The sequence below is a fragment of the Saccopteryx bilineata genome, chromosome 2 (assembly GCF_036850765.1).
Source record: "Saccopteryx bilineata isolate mSacBil1 chromosome 2, mSacBil1_pri_phased_curated, whole genome shotgun sequence".
NCBI classification, from domain to species: domain Eukaryota; kingdom Metazoa; phylum Chordata; class Mammalia; order Chiroptera; family Emballonuridae; genus Saccopteryx; species Saccopteryx bilineata.
This window is the reverse complement of record NC_089491.1, coordinates 283,382,301-283,392,941: the sequence shown is the minus strand read 5'-3', so window position 1 is coordinate 283,392,941 and position 10,641 is coordinate 283,382,301. Positions and strand designations below refer to the sequence as shown.

General features: G+C 49.6%; 1 protein-coding gene across 1 annotated transcript; it reads right to left on the bottom strand.

Moving 5' to 3' along the window:
• Positions 1-2,365: 2,365 nt before the first annotated feature.
• On the bottom strand, positions 2,366-10,330 carry FASLG (Fas ligand). The gene is made up of 4 exons (XM_066255112.1): positions 9,856-10,330; positions 9,211-9,256; positions 4,536-4,592; positions 2,366-3,551 (listed from the first exon to the last, which is right to left on the bottom strand). Exons 1-4 carry the CDS (start codon positions 10,165-10,167, stop codon positions 3,157-3,159), a joined length of 810 nt encoding a protein of 269 aa, XP_066111209.1. The 5' UTR covers positions 10,168-10,330; the 3' UTR covers positions 2,366-3,156.
• Between the last annotated feature and the right edge of the window lie 311 nt (positions 10,331-10,641).

The following is a 10,641-nucleotide window of genomic DNA, read 5'->3' as shown; positions in this document are numbered from 1 at the left end:
TTTATAAGGCAATACTGCTATAGATTCATTACTCTCAAAACATACCCACGGAGCCCAGACACTTGCCTTATAATTAGGGCTATTCTGTCAACAAACATTTATGGAGCCCCTTGTATGCTCTCGGCATTGGGTGAGGTGGCGTGGATACAGGGGAAACAAGGCAGAAAAAGGTCTTACCATCGGAATTTTTATCCCAGCAGAAAGTAAAAACACAGATATGTTTAAAGTGGTCAAAATAAAGAACAGAGCCACAAACCTGGCCAAGGACATGGGGCCCGTGTGTGCGGAAAAAACCTTCTGAGATGTTTGTCCCCACCGGTAGAACCAGAGCAGCAGCCATTACTAGAGGAAGAAGGATGGTATTCAAGAAAGGCTCGAGGTTTTTTCCGGGTGTTTGGATTGGTTTGTCTTTCAGTGAAAGGGAGTACTTGAACATATATACGTGCTACTGGGGGTGATTTCATAGACAGGCGTAGTTTGAGGATCCAGAAGAGAGAAGGATGTAGAATGAGCCAGGTGCACCTAGAAAACAGGTCTAGTTCACAGATGGAGACGGGGTGCTCTTCCTCCACCGCAACAGACAGAAATGGAGGCCATTCAGACGCAGGGGGGCTGGGGTTCCGTGGAGCAGGGAGGGGATGTGCTTGGTTTGCAGGAGGAGAGGATAGGACATAATCGTCTCCAACAATAGAAAAGCGTGCTTACCAGGGACCTGAAGGAGCGCTGGGCCGCATTGAATGTCCACTTGAGGTCTGTGACCACTGATGTAAAGTGCTCATTCCCAGCCAGGGCTGGCTTGGTCTCTGTATCCCAGCCCAGGGATGCTTGGCAATGTCTGGAGATAGTGTGGGTCATTAGCACAGGGTCAGGAAGATGCTCTGGCATCTGGCAGGTAGAGGGCAGGGAACTGCCCAACACCCGATGATGGACAGGCAGGAAGGACAGCCTCACCACAGAGAATGGTCCAGCTCAGAATGCAGAGTGATGGGACATTCATGTACAGGCCTTCTCTGGAGTCACATAAGGAGACAGTGACCCTCTTCATGGGCAGAAATGGGGCCACAGGACAGGGTGAGAGGAGGACTCCTTTTCATCCTGTGTCTGTGTGACTTTTAAATTGTGTACAATGCGCATGTATTACCTATTCAGGTCAATCAAAGGACAGAAACCAATTCATGGTGGATTAATACTTGATTGGCTGACTGAAGTAGATAGCTGATTAAAAGTAGAATGAAACTGGACCATCTGCCTGGGAGATTTGTCTCTGGCCATACTCGGCTGCCGGGAGGTGGCGTGGAGAATGTGGGATTTCTGCAGGAGAAACACAGTGAAGGACGCAGAGTTTAGAGGCTGAGGGTCTTTGCAAGGCAGTGATTATAATGACAGGTGACGGGAGGACCCAAGCCAGACAGAGAGGGGACCTGAGGGACATGTCGGAAAATAAAAGTTCATTAGTGAGAGGTCTCAATGTGGTCAACCAAAAGTAAGTAGTTTTATACGTGATAAACACTTTACCTAGGAGACAAAATGTTGGAGCAATTAAGCTGCAACAATGGGAGATGATATTGTGAAAATAAGATTTCTGAGATAACAATCCAAAAGAGGGCATGGTAACGTTTCACCATGACAACGCGAGGGCAAGGACATGGTGGTGTGTGGCTGGGACAACAGGAAAAGGTCCTGTGAGCTATGGGAGTGGGGGGAGAACACGGGAACCAGGGGTCTAGCTGGATCCCTGAGGGCCGCGCTTCCCCTGGGGAATGGAGTGCCTCCCAGAAAGCAGCGTATCAATCATGGTAGGTGCCGTTTTCTGACATTCTACTGGGTGTCAGTCAGATTCTTTATGTGCCTTTTAGCCCTTTGCTGTCCAAGAGAGGTCAAGTGACCTGCACAGTGGTTACCGAGTGGGTTAAGTGGAGGAGTGAGGAGTGAAGATTCAAATTCAGATTTTTTTTTCTTTTAGTTCAAAGTCTTTGCCCCTTCCACTCTGCTGTGACTCTGCCCCCAGGAAAAGACAAGTTGTCATCAGATCTATGGAAACTTGGGGGAGCTTAACCATGATGGTGAGTATACCGGCAATGGAAACTTTGAATAATGGGAATAGAGAGGGAAGAGAATACAGTGAGGGGACAAGAGCCTGAAAGAGTCCTTCTCACCCCAGCAAATTCTCCTGAAAGGGGCCATAAATAGAAATACATGAAGAATCCACAGAAGGAAGAAGTAATACAGGAAAAAAATAATCCAAATCTTTGTGATTTCCAAAAAGTACATCCCTAATGTTTATCTGCATTCTAAAATATAGTTTTTTATTACACATACTCTTTTCATTAAAAAATGCACAAAATTTATATAAATATTGGTGATATTATAGGAAAACAGTGTTACCTGCTGACTCGCAAAGATTGGGAGGCTGTTAGAGTTGGGGGCCAAGAAGCATATTAACCCTACACCAGATGTACCCGATAGTCTCCTAACACACATCCTCCACAGTATGCACGTTCTCTCTTCCCAGTCTCTCTCTCTCTCTCTCTCTCTCTCTCTCTCTCTCTCACACACACACACACACACACACACACACACCCTACAGTTGCTCTAGAAAGATACATGCTGTGTAGGGAGTGAACTGAGTCCCCCACAGACCTCCCTCACTTCTCGGTTCCCATCACAAGGCGGCTCAGGCCAGGGCTTCGGGAGTAAAGACGTGCCACCAGACACTGACTTCCCAGTCCCTTGAGACTAGGAAGCCTAGTCCTCTTCCTGTCCCTTACACACTCATGTCACACCGTACACCTGAAAGACAGGCTCCCCCGAGGTAGACAGTAGACCCACGCCAAGAGGTGAGTTAAAAGGTGTCTTTTGCAGTGTGCCCAAACACTCCCGGCCACTGGAGCTGGGTGTGGAGCACCCTGGTAGCTGCTCTTCCCTGTTCCGCACCTTGGCCGGCAGCCCCGGGTGCCATGTTCCTCAGCGGTCCTCCTCCTCCCGTCCTGCTCACAGACCGTGGGTCAGAGGAGGATCCACAGGCCTGCTGGATCCTGTGGTCTCAAGGTCCTCTCCGTTCATGTCGTCTCACTTGACCTTACGTGGGCTTAAAGACCACCCTCCTTCAAGACAACATTCTCAGCGCCTGGAACAAGGAACGATAAAGTTCTTGTCTTAGAGCTTATATAAGCCAAAAAACGTCTTGGATTCCTCGAAGCTGACCAGCGAGAGCTCAGACACGTTGACATACACGCGGTCGGCGCTGGTGAGATTGAACACGGCGCCCAGGTAGCTGCTGCGGGCCCACATCTGGCCGGCTAGGCAGTAGTCCATCATCTTCGCCTCCATCAGCACCAGGTCCTGGGAATACCGCGAGTTCCTTGTGTAGACCTTGTGGTTCAGGGGCTGGTTCTTGCAGGCCTGGCCCCGGAAGTACACCTTAGAATACACAAAGTACAGCCCGGTGTCGTTGATCACGAGGCTGCCCTTCTTGTACTTCACCCCGGAGACCAGGGCCACTCCGTAGGTATCCTCCCATTCCAGAGGCATGGCTCTCGAGTTGGGCTTGCCTGAAACCAAACCAGAAGGGAGCTCTTAACAAGGAATGCCCCCCAAAAACAAAGCTTCCAAGGCAAAACTTGGGGCCCTTCCTCCATTGAGCAAAAAGGTTTTTGGTTTTGTTTGGTTTTTATTAACCCAAAATGACATAGCGACCACAGAACTGGCCGAGGGGCCAGACTCAGCCATCAGTAAATTCCTTCGACACCTTTACCAAATGCCTGGCCTTAATTTTATCATCCACATTATCAGGACACACCACAGGACGATGAAACATACCCTCATCAACTGCAGCGAGAAATGAGTAACATGAGTTTAGCTCCCTGGAACAAAGGTTCTATGATTGTCAAAATGAGCCCCCAAGCAGTCAGGCTCTGGGTTCCTTCCATGAAGGGAGACGCCAAAGCCAAGGTTCTTACGTGGGAAAGGACCCCAGGGATCCTCTGGTCCAGCCCCTCACCTGCAGCCCCCCCCCGGGGTACAGCCCCCTCTCCCGCAGTCCCCATTGTATTATGCACACACCTTCAGCAGAGAGCTCTCTCCAAAACTGAAATGATGACCCATGTCCCCCTCTCCCTATTCAATTTCAAATTCCTCAAAGGCAGGAGCCACATATTATTAACTCCATGTACCCAAGGCCTGGCATGCACGAGTGCACACGCGCGCGCGCACAGACACACACACACACACACATACACACACACACAAACATGCTCAACAAATGCCTGTCTATTTGAACGGGGTCATTCGACAACCTCAGGCCTAAACAATCCCAGAGACAGTGGCACACTCCTGTCTGCAGTGCCGACCCACTTCTCTGATGCTGGTGGACTTCCCGCGCGGAGTGCCAGGCCACGTCGCTGTCAATCACATCACTCCACCACACGGCCCCATGCTGCAAGTTCACCACCGCCAGGACCGGGCCTGGCCCCCAGGGACTGGCCTCCCCAGCGCAGAGCAATGCTTTTGGCCACCTGCCCCTTCCGAATACACACCTGTCAAGTGGGCCGCTTTCCTCTGCTCCCTTTTCTCAGAGGGCGGAGTGGGGTGACCTGTGTCATAGAGAGACGAAAGATATAAGTGAAAGGGAGACAACTATTCGTTCGGTGGCACTCTAAACAGGGCACTTATATAAAAGATGTTATTTTTTTTTTTTCAGTTGGAGTGAGTTTATTAGAAGTTAGAAAGACACAGGTACACAAATCACTCAACACAGGAAGATTAGTAGAGAATACAGAATTGCTAGTTTCACACAGACTACACAGCTGAGGCTACATGGGCAGGGTCCCGGTGGAGCCGGACCCAGCCAGGTGGCGCCAGGTCTCTGAGGACCACAGGAGCACATGCCCTACTCCTACAGCCTAGTGAGTGTCACTGGTCACCACCATGCCATTGCAGTAACACCTGTGGGACACGCCTAACTACCTTTTATCAAAGTGAACAGCTAATTGTTCTTAATTTTTAAGCTCATATATTATACAGTATGTGATTTTTATTGAGATAGTTTATATTACTAAGTACATATCTGGCAAAGCTACATGTATACAGAGACAGGGAGCCCCCCGAAAGGACAGCAGCACCGAGAGGAATGGCCAGTCACAGAGTGTAGCTCTGACAAGAATCCTAGGGGTCGCTAAACATAAAAGGCAACAGTCTAACATAAACGAATCAGGCAAGACTAAACTGTGGAACTCACAGCCCCAGTATTTCACACAGGGAGAGGTTAAAAAAATAAAGCGGACTAAGATAGACAAAGGCACAAATTATCGTGTTACCATAAACATCCATTAATAACTTTATGGACTAATGAAGAGCTGTCATACGAGTGCCTGCAGTTAGAACAGGCCACAATGCTTTCAGGTAGGGATTACTATCCCACCTCATGGACAGCAAAATGGGCTTAGAAGGTCGGCAACTTGTCCAAGAAGACCCCGCTGCTCAGGGTTACTCGGGAATCCCGACTCCAGATCCGGGACCCTCTCCGCTCTGGCTCAACTGTCCTTAGGACTCCGCAGGTCGGAAGCCAAAGCACACAGCTAATTTGCTTCCTGGCCACTAGGTCTTCCCCCAGTGGCATTCTACCAACTTTCCTGGTGTGACCGGAACATACCCAGCTTCCCGGCCTCCACGCCTTTGTCCAGGCCGATTCTTCCTCCCGGATGCCTTCCCCCGCAAAAATTGTGTCAAATTCTTATCAACCCTACAAATACCACCGAAAACACCTCTTTCTTTGAGACACCCTGCCAAGCCTTTTTAGTCAGATATGATTTTTTCCCGCCTTTGAAACCCTAGAATCACCATCCTTACCTCTTTTGTCAACTTGGACTCCCGTTCTCTGTGAAAACTGTATAGTTTTTCTAACCCTCTCCCATAAATGGTAAAAACTCCTTGCTGTAGCTTTAATGCACCGGAGTACTTAGCTCAGTGTCTAACACAGGACATGTGACCAACAAATGTTTGCTAAATCAAATTGAAGGAGTTAACATAGACAACACGTTTCAACACAGACACTACTCCTCTGACTTCAGATATTTAACCGAATAGAGCTACCACTGAGCTATGAAGTAAGCTAAGACATTCAAGAAAGATTCTTAGAAGGGTGCATGAAAATGCCCCAATCAACTGAGAACATTCCCTGAGCCATCATTACCTCTGTAGCCCTAACCCAAGAGCACCCATCACAAATGAGGTGTTAGTGAACAGGAAAGGAAAGGCTGGGTCCCGTCTACAGTTCTACACCACAAGCCATCTCTGCAGCTCATCTGGCACATGACCCTGCTCTGACAGGAAATGGTGCATTTCTTTGTATCCCTCAGAGAGCTTTGTATGGTGTGGCTCTCATAGACAGCACTCAGTAAACTTATCTGCTGGATAAATGCTGCAATAAATATACTAGAAATAGAGCCTCCACTTGGGTGATGACTATTTCCTGCCCCAGGATCTTTGCACATGCCGTTCGTAATGCTAACGCTTTACACTACCCTCCCACCCCACTGCACATGCATACACACACACACTCACAACACCTCCTTAGAAGGGACTTTCCAGACCACTCTATCTTAGGTACACATAGTACACTTTGAAATGATGTTGTCTGTTTGTTCTCTTTTGTTTAGCTTCCCTAGCTTGCTAAAAGTACCACAAAGGCAGTCCCTTGTCTCTCCTGTTCAGTGTTCCCCCACAACCCAACACCCAGCCTGGCACACGGGAAGTACCCCCAAGAACACGTGTGAATGAATAAAAGACTGTAGGAGTTCACTGTGGAAAATGGAAAATAAAAAACAGAAGTACATAAGCAACTACCTCTCAGAGAAAAAAATCACCGTTCTCAGGTTAAGATATAAATTCTTCAAGTTCTTTGCCAAAAGCATAAAAACATGCATCTGTGCATACAGTCAATATTAAACGAACCTGTCTTTTTACCCAACACTGCAGAACGTACACTCTCCAGGGCATGAAGAGTCCTTCTCATATCTGGGTTTTAGTTGCTGCCTATTATGCTCTCCTCTGGAGACACCGTGGTGCATTTAGCTAAGCTATTGAGAGGCATCTAAGCTTCTTCTGAGTTGTCTATTATAAATAGCATTCTAAGGAAGTGTGAACATCCTGATACAGAAATGTTCAGGCATGTCTCTGGTCATTTTCTTAAGGTAAATTCTTTGCAATGAGATGATAAGGTAAACTCCGCAGTTTGAACCCTTGGATAGGTTTTCCCAAACCGCCCCTCAGAAGAGGTTGAGAAGTTCACATGCCCCTGGCCCCCAGACTTGCTCATACAGACCCTGGCCTCTCACATTCTTGCCAGTCTGGGTTGTTGTTGTTTTTTTTTAACCTTACTAATTTGATGGATAAAAATGGATGTCCTCTATTATAATTTGCATCTCTTATTACTCAAGTTGCTGATTTGATTTCCATGTGATAATTCACCAAGTTGGGGTCCATCTGGTTGATCTAGAGAAGATCATTGTGTTTTGGGGTTGGCAGCCCTGACTCATCTGTTGACTGACTTTTAATCACAAAAAAACGACTCCAGAGAGTGGGTGCGAGATGAGTAATTGGGTACCTGTTTCACCAACCACCGTCCCCTGACTTCCAAACCTGTTTTAGTCTAGACATCTACCAGAGCCTTTCTTTTTCTAGCAAATATTTCTACTCTGCTTGGGTGCAGCTGGACTTTCTAACACTTGGGACTCAGACCCAGAACCGGAGGGGGCGGGGGAGGGGGCAGAGCACCCGAAGGTTGGCTCCTCCGTTCTAGGGCGGCAGGGTGGCTGGGATCCCCTAATGAGGCATGTCCTGAGAAACAGGCTCCCCTTGCCCGGTGCCCAGAGCTGATTTCTGTCTTGTCCCCAATTCCTAACGAGTTCTACTCACTGTCTTCACAGAGGCACCAGGCCACTTACTGGAAAGCCCCGTAGTCCCACACCAGGGTTCTTGTGCATGTCACCTGATCTGCCTGGTAGATCATCCGTCCCTCTTCCGAAAAACGAGATGACTGGACCAGAGGGCTGCCTAGACTTCTTCCCAACTCTTTCCCAAACCTAAAGTTCGATGAATCCTAGTTTAAGGAGCTAGAGTATCCTAAAGCTACCTGTCCACACTTTCCAGAGCCATGCCCTGAAATCTCATGTGGTCAGATGTTCCATCTTTTCACCCTCTTCCTGTTTTGGCTTTTACACAAAGGGTCCGCCTTTATGGCCGAAGCTGGCGATCACCTCTGTGGGTGGGGCTGGCCCACCCTCTGAATAGTGTGGCTTTAGTCTTCCCCCAAAGAACCATCCTGATGGGAATGATTAAGTTCCCACTGTTCAAAGCTTCAAATAGCCCGTAGAGCAGGGGTCCCCAAACTACGGTCCACGGGCCGCATGCGGCCCCCTGAGGCCATTTATCTGGCCCCTACCGCACTTTCGGAAGGGGCACCTCTTTCATTGGTGGTCAGTGAGAGGAGCACATTGACCATCCCCATTAGCCAAAAGCAGGCCCATAGTTCCCACTGAAATACTGGTCAGTTTGTTGATTTAAATTTACTTGTTCTTTATTTTAAATATTGTATTTGTTCCCATTTTGTTTTTTTACTTTAAAATAAGATATGTGCAGTGTGCATAGGGATTTGTTCATAGTTTTATTTATAGTCCAGCCCTCCAACGGTCTGAGGGACAGTGAACTGGCCCCCTGTGTAAAAAGTTTGGGGACCCCTGCCGTAGAGTATGTTTTAAATTAAGCTTGATTCTTGTGTTATCTTAGAGAATTTAAAGAGGAGAAGACCCTTCCTAAAAGCATCTCTCTCTGTCCCCCACCCATCCCTGCTCTTCCTGGAGTTACAGCCGCCATCCTGTGCACGGGGCCCAGGAGGCCCGAGGAAGGACTCTGGCCTGGAGCCAGCTGCCAGGGCATAAAGGCCAGGGTTGCAGAGGTGTGTGTCTCAAGGTCAAGGGGGAAATGCTCTGAATTGTGTGCAGTACTCTGATGCACTGATTTTGAATGATTAAATTTACTTTGCAGTGGAGGGCTGCCCAAGGAACCAGAAGGACCAGAAATTCAGAATTAGCCAGGATTCCCACAGGAGGTAAATGTGCCTGAGAACAGATGAAATTCACGGGGTCCCACCCACAGGGTCCGGCTCTGGAGACCATCTTCGGAAACTCCACGTCCATGCAGACAAGGACTCACCTATTTGCTTCTCCAAAGATGACTCTGTGTGCCTTTGGCTGGAGGACTGGCAAAAAGAAAGAGAAAAGTGACATAATACCTATAAAGCTATTTCAGCCAAGGTGGCAGACTCGTCGAATCGCCAGGCCCTGGAAAGGACTCTAAACACCTCCTGCCCTCTCCTAACTCAGATCCTGGTCACGCCCGGGGCTTCTCATGCCTCAGCTTTGTGCTTTGGAATACTTCCAATTTATTTAAGTCTTTTCAAAAATAAACAAACAAAGAAAAATATTAGCTTGGCCATTTGCACTAATGCCATCCTAAGTGAGACTCCAAGTTCCTTTTCTTCCTTTAGAATGTGGCTCCCCAGGCTGACCTGCCCACTCAGAGAGGAAGAAGGCAGCTGTCGGTCCCATTTCAGCCCTAATTCTTTACACGAGAGAAGCTAGTCCTACTGATGTGAGCCTCCCAGCCTCTGTCTGTGCCACTGAGTGACTAGAACGATCCACTGCTGGGACCGGATGAAAAGACTAAGAAGCAGTTTGCAAGGAAGCCTGCGGTCCATCCACGTGGACCGGGCTGGCCGGACACCCCCCCCCCTGCCCCCACTGTGCAGAGCTGTCTCCCACGCGGCCCTCAGGACACGGCGACCCCAGGGCAGCTTACCTCTCTGAGCTCGGCCAGTTCCTTCTGCAGGTGAAACAGCTGAAACAGCCCCAGCCCCAGTCCAACGAGGGCCACCAGAATCATGAAGAACATCGCAAGGAGACACGGGCCAGTGTTGGGGTCCTTCTTCTTCTTCAGAGGTGGGAGTGGCAGGGGTGGCAGGGGTGGCAGTGGTGGTGGTGGCCTCCTTTGACCAGGAGGTCCCATGGAGGAGGGGCAGGGAAGGACTGTCCCCGGAGGGGTCCAGGGGGAGGTGGCCCTGCTGTCCACCCAGTAGATATGGGGGTACGGGTAGTTCAGGGGCTGCTGCATGGCAGCCGGAGACTTGGGCAGCACCTGGCAAAGGGTGCCCCTTCTCCCCAGTCCCCTGGAGTCTCAGTTGTCAGGAGGGGACGCTGCCGCAGACTGCTGGAGAGGAGGGAGGCCGGCTCCCTCTTTATAGAGTTTCCATGGCCCAGGGAAACACCTTGCTCTCGTTCTCTCTCTCTGCTTCTCAGAGACACCCACTCACTTTGCATCTGAAGCTGAGAAGCCTCAAGGCGCTCAGTGCACACCCCGGGAAGTCCCCCCCCCCCCCCGTTTCTGATGCAAGCCTTCTAGCTGGCCACAGTGCCTGCGCCCCGCAGGGCTGGCATGGGCTCCGCTCCTGGCCCGCCAGGGCAGGTAGCACCAGGGGCAGGCCTGGGTTTCAGCCACTGCCCAGCTACGGGGACAGTGGCCAAGAAATACGTTCAGGCCCTGAGGGACAAGACTGTGGCCTTGTGGCTGGAAGCATGGCATCCATAT

Coding starts and splice junctions, on each gene's coding strand:
- FASLG (XM_066255112.1), bottom strand. CDS start 10,167: ATGCAGCAGCCCCTGAACTACCCGTACCCCCATATCTACTGGGTGGAC. Junction 9,257..9,855: donor AACTGGCCGAGCTCAGAGAG/GTAAGCTGCCCT, acceptor TCTTTTTGCCAG/TCCTCCAGCCAAAGGCACAC. Junction 4,593..9,210: donor ATCTTTGGAGAAGCAAATAG/GTGAGTCCTTGT, acceptor TCTATGACACAG/GTCACCCCACTCCGCCCTCT.